At 40.3% G+C, this 15539-nt stretch overlaps 3 protein-coding genes across 5 annotated transcripts in view; 2 read left to right on the top strand and 1 right to left on the bottom strand.

Moving 5' to 3' along the window:
- The first annotated feature begins 14 nt into the window (after positions 1–14).
- On the top strand, positions 15–6877 carry spsb3b (splA/ryanodine receptor domain and SOCS box containing 3b). Its single transcript, XM_031315474.2, has 7 exons — positions 15–366; positions 2029–2164; positions 3480–3648; positions 3896–4083; positions 4253–4355; positions 4766–4891; positions 5722–6877. The coding sequence occupies exons 1-7, from the start codon at positions 326–328 to the stop codon at positions 6249–6251; spliced, it is 1293 nt and encodes a 430-aa protein (XP_031171334.1). The 5' UTR covers positions 15–325; the 3' UTR covers positions 6252–6877.
- On the bottom strand, positions 6876–11992 carry LOC116061334 (probable crossover junction endonuclease EME2). 3 transcript variants are annotated; one of them, XM_031315473.2, is made up of 8 exons: positions 11367–11992; positions 9932–10053; positions 9697–9783; positions 9395–9516; positions 9166–9244; positions 8846–8943; positions 8582–8771; positions 6876–7393 (listed from the first exon to the last, which is right to left on the bottom strand). In XM_031315473.2, exons 1-8 carry the CDS (start codon positions 11824–11826, stop codon positions 7238–7240), a joined length of 1314 nt encoding a protein of 437 aa, XP_031171333.1. In that variant the 5' UTR covers positions 11827–11992; the 3' UTR covers positions 6876–7237. The 3 variants fall into 3 exon arrangements, with proteins under 3 accessions (XP_031171333.1, XP_031171331.1, XP_031171332.1); XM_031315471.2 differs by having other exon boundaries at positions 8846–8961; positions 11367–11961; XM_031315472.2 differs by having other exon boundaries at positions 8846–8961; positions 9697–9780; positions 11367–11961.
- A 946-nt stretch (positions 11993–12938) lies between these two features.
- mfsd1l (major facilitator superfamily domain containing 1-like) overlaps positions 12939–15539 on the top strand; it is a 7102-nt gene continuing 4501 nt past the window's right edge. Inside the window, exons 1-8 of the mRNA XM_035997627.1 lie at positions 12939–13143; positions 14034–14134; positions 14312–14421; positions 14590–14645; positions 14734–14877; positions 14967–15125; positions 15242–15357; positions 15492–15539. The exon at positions 15492–15539 is cut by the window's right edge and continues 53 nt beyond it. Of these exons, the coding sequence (XP_035853520.1) occupies positions 13122–13143; positions 14034–14134; positions 14312–14421; positions 14590–14645; positions 14734–14877; positions 14967–15125; positions 15242–15357; positions 15492–15539 (756 nt within the window). The 5' untranslated portion in view covers positions 12939–13121. The remainder of the gene's footprint in view (positions 13144–14033; positions 14135–14311; positions 14422–14589; positions 14646–14733; positions 14878–14966; positions 15126–15241; positions 15358–15491) is intronic.

Raw genomic sequence — 15539 nt, 5'->3', positions numbered from 1 at the left:
TTACATGTCTTCGACTTTTAACTAAGATGACAACTTGTGATTTTAAGTACATGATGGGCTCGTTATTTTATCAAGTAAGTAGACCACACATTATACTATAATTTGCACAAAGGCCACAGTTGTTATTATCCATATGTAGCCAACGACTCTGGGTAAAGGTAACTAAAAAAGATAACTCCTCCCCCACTTGAGTCTCTTATCCAATCGGCACACGATAAGGGCGTGGAGAAGTAATGTTTACGTCTAGCTTGTTACGAAGTGGGACAGAGTGTAAACTGCACCTGTCACAAGGTCGGACATACAGTAGAAGCACACTGGCATTCAAATGAGCCACTGCAAGACCGTGTATAGGACGACTACTGTAAGGTAAGAGCTTAACTGCTGTTTAAATGGAGATACTGTGGTTCGCTGAGTTTACTAATTTAGTTAAGATAAAGATGCAGAAACACAGCAAAACGTCGGCTGTAGTTTTACTGAATATACATGCACTATGTGCTGAGATTTAAACATGCAGCTGATGCTATTAGTAAACAGGTTTTCTGAAGTGGATCACTAAAGGACGGAATGAACTTCTGGTGTATTTGATTAGAAAGTCTGGGCAGCTCATGGACCAGTGGTGCGCTTTTTAGTGAATATCTGAAACATGCAATCATTCACGTCACTGTCACTGTCCTACTGCCAGGCAGAACATTTGCTGACATAGGTAGGCTACTGTAGTTTGTCTTGACTGGGTTGCCCAGATGATGCATTTACTGTATGTAGGGTAAGGCCCAATTAAAGTGAGACTATCTGCAGTCTAACTAATCTAAATTATTGGCAGTTATCTCCTGCACCTGCTTGCAAAGCAGTCATCAGCTGCTGTGTTCAGTGGTGGCATGAACCAAGACATGCTATCAGGTTTAGGTACAGCGTTTAGTAAATATGTTGTGTCTTGTTGAGATTGGAAGTGTAAACTATATTTTATCATGATATTAAACATCTCTATTAGACTTGTAAGACAGAGTAAAATAATAGTTTTGTACTCATACAAGTGATTAAATTAAAACTGGATGGTTTTGATTACTGGCTGTGAACGTGGAAAACAGTTCAACATAGATAAGATTTATTTTAAAAGCAAACATATTAGTCAGTTCTGTTATTGGTCAATACATTTGGACCCATGAAGGGTTAAGTTACCAAAAAAATATCTAACTAAGAATTATGCTTGTGTCATTACATACTGCATGAATACAAACTGGATAGAGGCAGAATGCCAATAATGTTTGGGTCATTGAAATTGCATCAACTTCTTTGATTGTTTTCCATGTTTTTTATTATTGTTATTTATACTTTAATTGTTCCCTTTGTGACACTGGATCAAACTTCGACCTAAATTTCCTCTAAAGGTTCCTCAATAGTGGTAGCTATCTCACACATTGTGATTTTTCTTAGAGAAAAGGTTAGTGAACACACTGTTGAACCTGTTTTATACAGTCTTTGTGTTGAACTGAGAAAAGCCCAGAGCAAATGTTTGCCCTTTATAATTACCAACTGACCTCATTTCAGTTGTCCAACAAGTTTGTGAGACATTGGAGAAACAAGCTGAGTTGGAAATACAAGAAAAAAACTCATTCCACACAATTTATTAGTCAAACCACAGAAGCTACCATCTTTAAATTTTGAAACAATGCAACCAACTTAAGATGATATACTCTCATCATTGGTTTATTTGGATATTTGTTTATTAATTTGAGACCTCATTTTGCAGTTAAACTCCTATTCAGCTGAATCTGTATGTTTTTAATTCCCAGAAAGTCCTCTTCTATCTGAAACAGGCAGTTATTACTGTCTCTCTTCCTGTTAGGTTTTGGAAATGTGTAAGTAGATATGTACGCGTCCATAAAAAAAAAATCTGACCTCAACAAACAAATAAACTGTGAACAAGGAGTTCAACACCGACCTTACTTGACATAAATAAATAAAAAGTAGTACATGGCCCACTGTGCACATGCCAGCTGGTTGTACAAGTGTTGGGTCTGCTGTCCACAGAGCTGCCATGCTGAGAAGAGGCAGGAACGGCCGGGCTCGGCATTTGGCCTGGAGCGAAATACGGCAAGAGACAGATGTTATGGCAGTGATCCAGACGAGGGACAGGGAGGAATGGGAAGGCCAGACGACGACACAGGTGAGACTTTAAGGTTTGTGGGGTGGAACAAAAGAAAAGTGGAGCAAAGTGTAGAGCGGAAATGTTGAATGTTTAAAGGGAAATATCTAGATGAAATGTATTTTTGGTATTACTGGATAAAGAGACGCTAACAAGCATCACTGTTTGATGTTAGAGGATAAAAAAAGTTTTTCACATCAGAACAGGTATGGTTTGACCAATGGTGTACTGCTATTCGTGTTAAGTACCGGTGTTGTGCTGAGTTTCGCATCCCTGCCAAGAATTGCATCCACTCGGGCAGCAACAATAATTTCTGCCGAATAATGCAAGTCCCTTAAAAATCATCGCTGCCAAAAAAATTGCATCCACCTCACAGGCAGCAAGGAAATGCTACTACTACTGAGTCTAATTAAACATTGATGACTCTAATTGTTCTAAAATGTCACACTTCAGATCATTTATCATCATTGATGAACATGACAAAGAAGTTTATTTAGTTTTTAAGCAGTACTTTGACTTAAAAAAAATTATTTTGCCTTGTGAATGCAATTCTCGGCATGGATGCAGAACTTGACACAACACCGGCAGCTACCGGCAACTTTTAAGGTGAAATGTTTTCTTGCTCAATGTTACTCAGTGCAGGAGTTGATGTCGTGATATCTATCAACACACCTCAAATGTCAATATGGCAACTTTTACTTTTCCATTTGTTTTTATTGTCTCTCTCGCATGACATAAACCTTAGTAATAATTGGATCTTCAAGCACTTTAAAAAATATGAAATTCAACCAATTATGCAAACTAAGAATATTCTATTTCCTATCTGGAACTGCACTACACCCCTGGGTGTGACCACATATGACACATATAATATTTCTACCCAAGTACCAGTAGTTTTCCACTGGCACTGTCCCCTGTCTGAAATGGCTGTGTGTAAGACATGGTCTCCAAAGGTAAGGATAGGAGGCTCAGTATTTTTGGAAGGGGTCTAATTTTACTTACTGGCACACATGACTTCTGTAACCAATAGGTACCATGAACCGCTTTTAAGGGAAAACGCTTGTTGAGTCTTTGACTCTCATTTGGCTCTTTGGATTGTCGAGTGAAAGATAGCAAGACTGTGATTTTTCCACTCAGGCTCTCAAGTTGCTCTTTCTTAAAGCTACCAAAAGGTTCGTCTTTACAAAAAGGGCATCAGGGCTTTCATTGGAAATTAGAAAACATTGAATACAATTCTCAGGCTCTCTCTATCTAATACCTTTCCCGGCTTCCAAGCCAACATCCCTGGACCATGGCCACGTCTACGAACTTACAAGATGCTGTTTGTGTCAACCAGATCAGCGGTGTGGATTACCTGGAGAGTTCTCAGGCCGTATCTGAGGCGGTTGCCCTGCCCAGCACAGTACCGGTGATAGGGGACTCTTTCTGCCTGTGTGACCGACAGAAAGAGCTCGGCCCGGGCTTCTGTGTCACCAGTGACTGCCTCTGTGGGGAGGAGGATGAGGGTGAGTAAAAAGCTGATGAATACAGTAATACACCATACAAACACAGCAGTGTACACTGTGTAAATTGGCACAAGTGTAGTGTTGAAGCTGGCCAGACTAATACAAGGCTTTCACAGTAATATGAAGGTATATTACACATTCTATAATTGGCTTTTGTGAGCACATGACTTCATATTCCAATTCATCCAAGAGTTGTTCAGATATTTCAAAGTATGAAATTATAGCGTTCATGTGTTTGTGTTCCCAGGTTTTGACTGGGAGTGGGACGAGCACTACAAGTCTTCCGGAGCCTTCCTCAGCTGCAACAAAAGGAAGGTGAGTTTTCACTCTGACTACAGCTGCGGCACAGCTGCCATCCGCGGCACCAAGGAGCTCTCAGACGGCCAACACTTCTGGGAAGTCAAGATGACCTCTCCTGTCTATGGAACCGATATGGTGGGTAGCAGTCCCTTAACAAATACTGACGTTATATTAGCAGTGGCCTGAAGATGTTTCTAAATCTCTGTTTGGATGTTGAGGATCACTGTAAGCTATCATCTAATGAAAAGCTAGAAGTACTTTACCTGTTTTGATCCTGTTTTTTTTTAATGTTTTGTCGGTGTAGATGGTGGGAATAGGAACTTCAGAGTTGGACCTGGAGAAGTTCAAATTCAGCTTTGGCAGCCTGCTGGGCCACGATGAGAACAGTTGGGGGCTCTCTTACACAGGTTAGAGGGTCATAATACTGGGATTAATATATACCATGAATTATCAGAGTGATCTGTGAAACTGGATGGAGAATTTTGACTAGTGGTGAAAAGTACATTTATTTATAATAATAATAATAATAATAATTCATATACATTTATATAGCGCTTTATCATAGACACTCAAAGCGCTTCACCGCAGCCTTACGGCACCAGACACTCACCACACATCAGCTTGGTAGACTGGTATTTAAGTACTGTGCTTAAGTACAATTTTGAGGTGCTTGTACTTCACTTGAGTATTTCAAAGCAGTGTCCAGGTGGGAATCTTGTCACATTTCAGATGTTGTTGAAGCAGTTCTACCAAAGAGACATATCCCCTCTTTAGTGGGGACCCCTAAACTGTTTTTTATCTATATATATATTCAAAGGTTCCCTCCAGCACAAAGGGGACAATGTGAAGTTCTCCTCTCGGTTTGGCCAGGGCTCCATCATAGGAGTGCACCTGGACACCTGGCATGGCACCCTGACCTTCTACAAGAATCGACACTGTTTAGGTGCGTGTATATCTGTAATTCAAGCAGGTCTTCTTAGCTACATAAAACACGAAAATAGCATTTTAGTTATAACTGCCAAGTGGCTCTTAACCCTTGTGTTGTCCTTGGGTCAAATTTGACCCGTTTTCAAAGATTCTTTATATCAGAAATATGGGTTTCTTACAACCAAATTGCCCCAAAATAACTTGGATGCATGCATGTACGTTGGATGGAACCCATACAACATTCCTTGCAGGTAAAATTAATACTTCCATTTCATAGCATTCGAAAGAGGTTTGAAAAAACAGTATCCCAATTAAACTTTGACATAAACCAGTCTGTGATTCACTCAACATCCTCTGATCTTAACTATTAGTCAAAATAATTCATATTTTTTGCTTTTTTAAACTAAAAAATTAGGTATGATGTCATTTAAATTAGGTTTATTGACCATGAATTAAACAAAAACGTTGAAAAAAGTGACAAAAACATTTATAAATCGTCAAAAGCAGTAAAAAAAAAAAAGTTCCTGGTCAACGGGAAGACAACACAAGGGTTAAGCCCAGTTCAGGCCAAAGATTTGCCACGAGACGAAACGGTTTTAGAACGTTGCTGGGAAAAGTTGCAGCGGTCTGAACTGGCCCATCTCAGCACGACTCAAGCAGGCTGATGATGGCGTCGCCTGCGACTCAGCTTGTCAAATCGCCAGTGGAAGGTTTCAGAACGTTGGAGACTGGTGCGTTGCAAGTAGTTGCAAGTTTCAACTCTTCTCATCGCGAATCTTTGGTCTGAACTGGGCTTTAATCCTAAATCCCTTCACCTCTGATTCTGTTTATCTCCTTCTACAACAGGTGTTGCTGCCACTAGGCTGCAGAACAAGAAGTTCTACCCCATGGTGTGCTCCACAGCAGCTAAAAGCAGTATGAAGATTATCCGTGCCTGCTATACACCCACCTCCCTGCAGTACCTTTGCTGTGCCCAGCTCCGCCAAATGTTGCCCTGCTGCCCCGATGTACTAAATGCTATAGAGCTGCCCCCAGGCCTGCGCACCCTCCTGCACTTACAGCTGGGCTGGGTCTTCACCCTCAGCAGCAGCCCCGAAGCCTCGGAGCACGAGGAATTGCTTGAGGATTTCTACGAGGAGATGAGTCTGCCTTCCAGCCCCATCCCGAGCCCAGCCTCCACCCTGAGTGCCTGCGCCTCTCCAAGCCCCTGCACCAGCCCGTTTCTCGACACAGTCCCATACCAGTGCTCCTGTCACATGTCACCTCAATCTCAACCCTGCACTTGCCACTGCCCTCCAACTCCTCCCAGCAGCGACTACGACAGCTGCTGCTCTGAGCCGGAGGATTACCAATGCAAAAGAAGCCGCTGGACATGACCTAGTAGTCAAAAGGTATTTGTAAGTGTTTGGCACACAGCTATTCTACCATTGCCATCAACATCTCCTGTTGGAAAACAAGAAGAGCAATCTCATTTAGCCATTTTGTTCTCTACATTTGGCGTGGATTGTTTCTTGATTTTTATTTATCAAGTTTGTGACGTTCAAACAACTTTGTCATTGAATGGGGAGAAGGGAGTGAGTGTGTAGCGTATGAGACATTTAATGAAGTTGAGATTTTAGAGTGACATCTGGGTCATTCATTTGCATTTTAGCCAATTTCTATCATGGGGTTAATGATAACAATGATAATAATAATTATTATAATGATATGCCAGTCACTGTTTGGAAGGCCTAATATTTGCGATTAGACTTTGACAAAAAACACACTGGAAATCTTGTGAAAGTGTACACTTGTTATTCTCAGGGACAGACTCCAGGGGGAAAGGAGTTGCTTTTTTGATACTCTGGAAAAGACTTTTTGTAAATGTGTTTTGTAATCAGCATTTGGCTTGAATATCAATGGTGATGGTGTTCTTGCTCACAAGAGGATTTGTTTTTCTATTTACAGTTTGTTAACTTTCTTACTCAGGAAATTCTCTAAAATAAAACAAAAATGAAAAGTTCTGCTGCAGCTCATTTTTATAAGCTATTTCACACATAAACAAAAACAATATCACAGCGTTCACGGAGGGCCCTTCGACAATACAGCTTGCATTTATACATAAGCAGAATAAAATAATACACATCAAATAATTCCTTATTTTACTAAATATATTATATTCCTTGAATCTGTTCAGAATCTGTTCTGAAGTTCAGATGAGTATAAATAGTGCTTTACTGGACGTTAAACATGATATCTACGGCTTATTTTTAGTTTGTAAACATCATGATTAACACATTAGAAACCAAGTGGTGACAAAGTGTCATTAGAGACCAGATTAATCCTCGCTGACGTCCGTCCATCTGGTTCTCAAGTGGACAGGTCAGTCAAGGACCAGCTGGGGGTTCTGGGCTGTGAAGCAGCGGTAAACTCTGGCTGATATCTCCGGTCCTATACGTCTCTCTTTACCTCCACTCTTCACCAAGAGAGCAGCCAGCAGACCCTTTCTGTCCTCCTCTGACCCTAAACTCTGGTACGCCTAAAAAAAAATAGGAACAGATATTTTGTTTTTGTGAATGTTCTTTCAAGACACAAAAATGTGGCAATGTTTTATGTCTTGAACACATTGTGTGTTTTATATATTAACATATATTATTTCAATACCATTCTTTAACTTTTTGGGCTTAAAGCTATAGTGCGTTGTTTCTGCTGCCCCCATGAGGAATTCGGCGCGTCCACATGATACAAACCTTCTGTGATCGCGCACCGTCTCCCTCCTCCACGCAGTTGCTAATAGCCAAGGAGGACACGGAAACATGATGGAGAAGAAGAGGTAATAATCATCACTCGAGTTTCTGCGCGGGAAAGTCACTGGACGCCACATATCTTCTGAACATAGCCATACTGAGAAATACAGAGAGTTGTGTGGAGCTGATAGTCTTAATTAGCTTTGTAGCAACTCATTTGGCAATGGCTTGAATGTAACAGACGTTAATTAATATCAAAACGTTACGCACTAAAGCTTTAAATCCTTTCAAAAACCCACCAGTTAAAGGTCCCATGTCATGCTCATTTTCAGGTTTATAATTGTATTTTGGGTCTCTACTAGAACATGTTTACATGCTTAAATGTTCAAAAAACACATTACTGTTACCATAATGTCTGTCTGAATATAGCTGTATTCACCCTCTTTCTGAAACGCTCTGTTAAGCGCCTGTTTCTTTAAGCCCCCCTCCCAAAAAAGCCCAGTCAGCTCTGATTGGTCAGCGTTTTTTGGGTCTTGCAGCCAGGAATGACTGTAACGGCACTGTAGCGGCACTTTCTACCTATATATAGTATAGTATTGTTGTGACACCACAACCGTACAGAAGTCCTGACGGCTTGTTTAAAAGCACTGTGTCTGAATATGGGCTGTGTGCATTTCTCTGTGGATTGAGTGTTTTCTATACTCATAGTATTTATATAGCACCTTGACCTGCTTTATAATAGGAGAAGACATTGAAATCTCACTTTTTATATCGGACCTTTAATGTCAAATATACTGTATATTGTCAAGGTTGATTTGTATACCTCCTAAAACTAATAAAAAGCAACGTAGTTCCCGTGATTTATCCAAAATGCCTTAGTTGCCTCACAGTGGGAATCCAGGCCACAACCCTGCTAGTGGTGGCACCATCCTCTATGCCCTGAGCTCTACAAGACCATACTGAAGCACACTCGGGTGTACCTGCAGCAGCAGCTGAGGAGACGGGTAGGCAGCAATCACGGTGGAGGCCACAGCAGGGCTGACTCTGTTCAGCTGCTGAATCTGCCTGCTCCAGACCTGGATCAGCCCCGAGCCGTCCCTCTCCACACGAACCCCGCTGGCCCATGAACCGTCCACACAGAAGGGCAGCTCTGCCTGCTCTGTCAGCAGTCTGGAAGGACATCTTATAAGTGAGATACATTTTCCTTGTCTATTAATGTGACAATGACTGGAGTGGCTGCGTACTTAAAAGGGCGTTTTGATAAGGCCTTGGTGACGGCACACACGTGATTGGTGACCTCCTGCCAGCCCTCCAGGAAGACCAGTGAGATATTCTTGCAGAGCTGCAGATACACAAGAACCTGGAGAGAAATGGAGACAGTACCAAAGAAACCCCTCATCTTCTGCACTTGATTCAAAACTCATCATGAACAGGAACGTGTATGTATGTCAAGTATGTACAGTGTTTAGCAATCTGTTCCTTCTGAAACATACAATTAAGTGGCTAAACATCTACAAAAAAAACATGCAAGATCAACTAAGTATCAGATTCAAAGTAAACTGACCTCCTCCACATCCAAGTTCTCCATCCCCAATTTGGATTGCAGCGTCTCATCTAGTAAATGCACACCATAAGCATCGGTCCTGTTGGTAATTAAACCCAAAGTCAGGTCAGAGTGTGTACATGAAAGCCAACACAGAGTGTCATCTCACCAAAGATTAATTCAGTTAAATAAATAAAGTAACTGAGATATTTGTCTATCAGAAGCCACATTTACGGACACATACACTAACCTGTTATCTGTCTGAGAGTCTGACACTAAGAGAGTGACCTTCTTGGCTTCCCGGTTGAGACACTCCAAAATTGGATTGAGAAAAGACCCCATCCTTGTCTCCTCCCCTTCACTGTCTAGCATCTGCAGTGGCAACAAAATAACATGGAGGAGGGCACCAGGGTGCGGCATGGACACTACTGAAAACATGCAACAAAGCCTGAGGCCTACCTGAGGTCACAATCACAACAACAACGTCTCCAAAGAGTCAATCGTGTAGACTGCCATCAAAGTTAATTTATTACAACTTTAAAGGTTGCTTACTTTCTTCCCAGAGATCACCATGTCCATGAAGTCCGTCAGACCCAGGACCAGAACCACTTGCTCCTCCTCCACCGAGCCAGCTCCCTGCTAAAGACAAAACAGTAATGATCCCACTGGAGAAAGTAGAAAAAGTAAGAATATGTAAATAGAAATACAGCAAATGAATGCAGCCGAAATATCACAATCAATTCAAATGTTTATGTTTATTATGTTAGGAGAGGCGTGAGGTGCCTACCTGAGGCAAGTCTCTGGTCCAGGTGATGCTGTGTGGGAGCTGCTGGCTCTCAATGCTAAACCTCCACTCAAATGTAGTCAGGGTGTCCAGCAAGATGTCTGAGCCATCCTGTTGCAGAAGAGCTGGAGAAAAGCACACACTTACAGATGTATGCATATGCAGCCTTTTAGCCTATTGTCCTCTTTATGGCAGTCTTGTATAAAGTAGTTTAAAGCATACTTGAGTAAAAGTACAAGTATCTTACCAGAAAATGACTTTGCTAGAAGTAAAAGTCTCCTTACTCCCTAGAATATTACTTGAATAAAAGTCTTAAAGTATCTAATATTTACTGTACTTAAGTATCAAAAGTAATTTTCTGATATTAAATGTCCTTAAGTATTAGAAGTAAAAGTAAAAATAAAAAAAACTTTGATTATGAACTTTATGGCCAAAGGTGTGTAACGTTATCATCACCACTGTCGTCGGGGTGATCATCGTCTGTTACCATGGCGGCAGAGCCTGCACCAGGTGCTTCCATGACACTATCAGTCATTATGCTTCCTCCTCTTCTTCTTTAGTTTTGGCCTATGTTTTTTTTTTTTTTTTTTTTTTTGCCGCTTGGCAACAAACATTAGGTCACCAACTGGAATGGAGCATGCATTATCTTGGCAATTTAGGAGCAATGATTCACCCAACCTGCTTTTTTTTCCAGTGTAACAATTACTTCTGATTTTATTTTGTAGTAACAAGTAACTAAGATGCTTAGGGGAAATGTAGTGGAGTAAAAGTATACATTTTATTTAGAAACTGTAGTGGAGTAAAAGTAAAACTTTCCGGAAATATAAATAACAAAGTAAAGTACAGATACGTGAAAATTCTACTTAAGTACAGTAGTGAAGTATTTGTACTTCGTTACATTACAACACTGCTTTATGAAAGTCAAGTCCTAGTTGACACAGACTTTAAAACTTGTAAATACAAATTGTCATGCATGCAGTTGTCGTTACCTAAAGTTTAAATTGATTTATTAGCCAGTAGGTGTGTATATTTATTATTTAAATAAAAATATCACAGATGTCATCCAAAACTAAGACTCTAAACTAAAATAAACTAAATGCACTTAATTGGGATACAGAAACAACACCAGAAACCCCAATAATAAAGCACATTTCCCCCAATACATTTAATATACACTAAAAACGGACTGCCTTCCAGCTAATTTGTTTTGTACTTTGTCAACGTTGTTAACATTAAAGAATCAAGGGAAAAATACTAGCATTTAATATTTCTTACATTAACATATCTATATCAAAATATTATAATTTTAATCAATATTAATTTTGTTTATAGCACTGCAATGTGTATTTTGTAGCATATATTAATCTTTTCCTAACTGTTTACAAGCTGCTGATAGAAAGAAAAGTTTCCGACAGCACCTGAAGGCAGCATGGTGTACCTGGATCTATGCAGACAGTCAGACGCCTGAGGCAGTTCTCTGGCCGGAGACTCTTGAGGTTCTCCGCTGCCTCTCTCCTCTTCTGTTGCTCCTGTCTCCTCTCCTCTTTCTCCTGGGCTCTGGCTGCTCTCTGCCGGTCTCTCGCCTCCTTCTTCTCCCTGGCAGCCTGTCTGTCCGCCTCTATCTCCTCCTTGGTGCGGCGTTTTCTTGCAGGGCTTGGCGTGCCACATCCATCCGGTCGCGGGGGAGACAAAGCAGAAGTTTGACTGGACTCAGTTTTTGTGGGTGACGATGGGAGGCTTTTGCACTTGTGGTCTGAACTCTGATCATCTGTTAAGTCTGTGCTGACTGTTACTAATATTTGACCGCTCTCATCGCGGTTTAAGTCGGGGATTGTCTCAGCGTCGCTTTCCTCAGATTCAGATATTTCCCATGTTTTTGCTCTACGCAAAGCAGACATTTCATATGTTTAACGACTCCTTGAATGCATTATTTATACAACAGCCAGTCTTTAAAATTTAGAGTGAAACAGCAATGTTGTATCACCTCGAAGGTGTCCGCTGAGGGACAAAAGATATTAAAAAAAACGCGCTAGCCTATAGGCTAATACATTTATACAGTCTATGGTTATTACCAATTATACCACCATGGAAACAGAGGGGACTTTTTCTCGAATAAACCCGACCAGGGTAGATTAGATGTATTTAATTAGTAACTGCAGAAAGCAGACAGACGGCAGTTTATGGCCGACACATTTATTATATATATTATATATAACAAATATAAATTTTATTTATATATATATATCACGGTTTTATTGGATTAAATATCAGGACTCGCTGATTAGGCTAAACACTGCCTGAATGGGTGGGATGGATGGTAAAAATCCTAAAACTAAAGTTGTTGCTGTAGCCTACTTTGTGTCATTACACATTACAGTAGCCTATATTAGAAACACATAATGCGAGAGAGATATGAAAAAACGAAAATTTGAGTATGCAGATATTGAGGTAACAGGCCTGCAGTTGGTGTTTAAACAGTTAGACTACACTAGCCTACAATAGCCAGTTTGATCACGATTAGCTGGGGGGAACCAAAGGAAAAATGCTATATCAGGGATGTTAATGTTGCATCCAAAATGAATTTGATAAAACATATGTTTACATACAAGCTTGCATTAATATCAGTTGCACTTTGTAAATCTGAACACAAAGAGATTATTTATTTAGTTGTAATTTAATTAAGATTATATAATGTATTTTGACTATTTTGAAACAGCTGATTTAATCTATTATACATGTTGTGACTTAATGGGAAATTCACAAATATGTCGATGTATTGAAAGAACAATTATATTTACATTTTCCCTCCAGATTTTTTTCTTTCTCTCTGCAGTTACATTCTTGAAAATAATTATAATAATATTTAGACATTTATTTTATTATTCAACTTTTACTTTTTCTTCAATGTTTACTAAAGAAAATAATCGCATATGTTTCTCAATAAAGTCTCCGGGATTAAAAAAAAAAAAAAAACGTCTGCAGTGTCGCTGCGTGCGCAGATTTCCAAACAATCCGCTGCGTCCAGTGTATGAGAAGAGACCCATCCATGTAGTTTATAGAGCTGCGGACACTAGCAGGAGAGTTGTAGCGGACCTCAACGTAGCCTGCAGTGCTAACCTGCCTGTTCATGTAAACAACAGGGAAGAATGTGAATTGGAAGTTTTCTTTTATAACCAGTGTCCTCTTGCTCACCATGACGCAGCCGGCGGAGAAAGGTACGAGTGACTATAGTTTTATTTTTCGTTAAAGTCACCAACCTTAGCATAGCCAAATTACCAAAACCTCTGTCTCGAAACCCTGCGCATATTTCCCTGAAAAAATGGGCCACTGAAAGACCAACTCAGCAGTTTTTATGCTTTAAGTCACGTTGGAGGAGTTCATGTGACTAAATGGGAAGTTGTCAAAACCTTCACGTTAGCAGTAACGCTTTGCTAGTTTGTGAATGACATATGAAAAAGCTAAGTGTAGCTAAGCTAATGCTGCAATTCTTTTTTATCACACAGTTTGTTTTCCCAGTAAGGGGTAAACACGAAATTTCCCATTGGAGTTAAAGGAAATGTACAAAAGCAGGGGTGAACATCAGCTGGCAGGTCCCCCTCCACCCAAAAATGTGCTTTATTTTAATTATTACTTTATGAATGTTTACTACATGAATGTTTAACATTCACTGTGCAGAATGAGAAGATTTTAGCTAACGTTAGGTGACTGCACTTTCTTTGGTGGTAAATCCATAACTAACATTATTCAGAGCATCATATTTTATATCTTAAAGCTTTATAGTGATTACATCTTTTCTAAAAGTACCAATTGAGAGCCAATAATAGCCAATAATAATATTTTATTTTTTATATATATTTCTTCTTTTTTTGTCCATTTGTCTTGGACAATTCTTTTTCTTTCTTTTTTTATGACGTTATTTTGTCTTCTAATGGGTATTATTTGCCTGTAAAAAAAAAAAAGAAGAAAAAATATATAAACCAACATGCTGCTTGAAGTGTCCGGTGATGTTGGTATCTCTTCCTGTCCATGTCTGACTTTCATAGTGAAGTTAGACTCCAGGAGAAACCATTGATCCAGTCTTTATGTTATTTTATTTATTTTACAGTCTATTACCGCTTTGTGGTGCTGTTCTTCAACTGTCTGCTGACATTTGGCTCCTACTTCTGCTTCGACATCCCCAGTGTTTTGCAGGATCAGTTCCAAGGGGTAAGTAAGAGTAAGTAGCAGTGCAGACCAATGCAAATAAACCATCAGTATTGAATGATATCTCCACATTAACTCAACAGCATCATTGTAGTTTGGTGTCAAAAGTCCAAAGTCTGTCCTCAGTTTGTAGCTAGTTAGATTAGTTAGATGATAATTTAGCTTCCCCTCATCTGACAGAACCTGACATGTCCCAATGCAACAGTCATCAATGGGACAGTGGACTGTGTGGTGGGATTAGGGATGACCCCTCAGCAGTACAATCTTCTGTATGCCATCTATGCTTGGACGTACGTACACACACACACACACACACACACACGCACGCACGCACGCACGCACACACACACACACACACACACACACACACACACACACACACAGACTCTACTGTAATCTACTGAAACATGGCTTATCAGAAAACAGCTACAGTTGGTGCTCTTCTCTCCTATCAACAGGAATGCAGTAGTGGTGATCATGGCTGGGTTCCTGATTGATAAATTAGGAAACCGCTGTAAGTCTACGAATATCTTCTCTGCAAATCAAACAACTGATTTACGGTAACTCATGGTAAATGGATTCCCCTTTCCTCCTCTCTGCAGTTGGAGTATTTCTGTTCTCATTTCTGTGTGTTTTGGGCTCGTCCCTGTTTGCACTGGGTTCCCACTTCAAAGGATCTCCCTATCTGCTGCCACTTATGCTCACAGGCCGACTACTGTTTGGATCAGGCAATGGATCTCTTACCAGTAAGGCCACCTTCCAAAAAAGTCCCACTCTTTGCGGTGTCCACTCAGGAATGTTCCTAAACCGCTCTTCTGATTTACTTCCTTACCAGTTGTTCAGAACCGCATCACAGCCTTCTGGTTCAAAGGGAAGGAACTGGCTTTGGCTTTCGGTCTGACCCTGGCTTTCTCTCGCCTGGGTTCAGTCCTGAACTTCTTCCTCACGCAGAGGTTTGAAGAACAATATGGCATACAGTGGACACTCTGGGGCGGTAGGTAATAAATGAAGAGGATAGAAACATCAAGGTTCATGGCATGATTGAATAATAGCAAAATATATAAAAAAATAAGGTTTAAGTAAGAGTATTTTTCAAATGATGCTTTCTAGGTACACTACTGTGTGTGCTGGGCTTTGTATCTGCCGTTGTAGTCAGTGCCCTGGACAAGATCGGAATGAGGCAGCTGGGTCTTGATGGCGCCATCCGAGAGGAGTCCCGCAAAGTGGTACGAACATTATCTTTTTAGGAAAACCTGTTACAAACATCATAAAGTGCAAGGATACTGCAAACGGAGTATCTGACCTCAGTTCTTTTGTATAATGTTTATTGTAACGACTATGTTTGTTTCTCTGTGTGTAGAGGATTCAGGATGTGAAGCTCCTATCGCTAAGATACTGGCTGCTGGTT

This window comes from Sander lucioperca, chromosome 22 (genome assembly GCF_008315115.2).
Source record: "Sander lucioperca isolate FBNREF2018 chromosome 22, SLUC_FBN_1.2, whole genome shotgun sequence".
Classification (NCBI taxonomy): domain Eukaryota; kingdom Metazoa; phylum Chordata; class Actinopteri; order Perciformes; family Percidae; genus Sander; species Sander lucioperca.
This window is presented reverse-complemented; position numbering and strand designations above follow the sequence as displayed.

What these genes read in the sequence shown, in the direction of transcription:
- LOC116061334 (XM_031315471.2), bottom strand. Translation starts at nt 11,826, where the DNA reads ATGTCTGCTTTGCGTAGAGCAAAAACATGGGAAATATCTGAATCTGAG. An exon ending in GACTCTCAGACAGATAACAG is followed by an intron (nt 9,245 to 9,394) that starts GTTAGTGTATGT and finishes AATTACCAACAG; the next exon opens with GACCGATGCTTATGGTGTGC. An exon ending in AGAACTTGGATGTGGAGGAG is followed by an intron (nt 8,962 to 9,165) that starts GTCAGTTTACTT and finishes ATTTCTCTCCAG; the next exon opens with GTTCTTGTGTATCTGCAGCT.
- spsb3b (XM_031315474.2), top strand. Translation starts at nt 326, where the DNA reads ATGAGCCACTGCAAGACCGTGTATAGGACGACTACTGTAAG. An exon ending in TATAGGACGACTACTGTAAG is followed by an intron (nt 367 to 2,028) that starts GTAAGAGCTTAA and finishes TGCTGTCCACAG; the next exon opens with AGCTGCCATGCTGAGAAGAG. An exon ending in CTGTCTATGGAACCGATATG is followed by an intron (nt 4,084 to 4,252) that starts GTGGGTAGCAGT and finishes TTGTCGGTGTAG; the next exon opens with ATGGTGGGAATAGGAACTTC.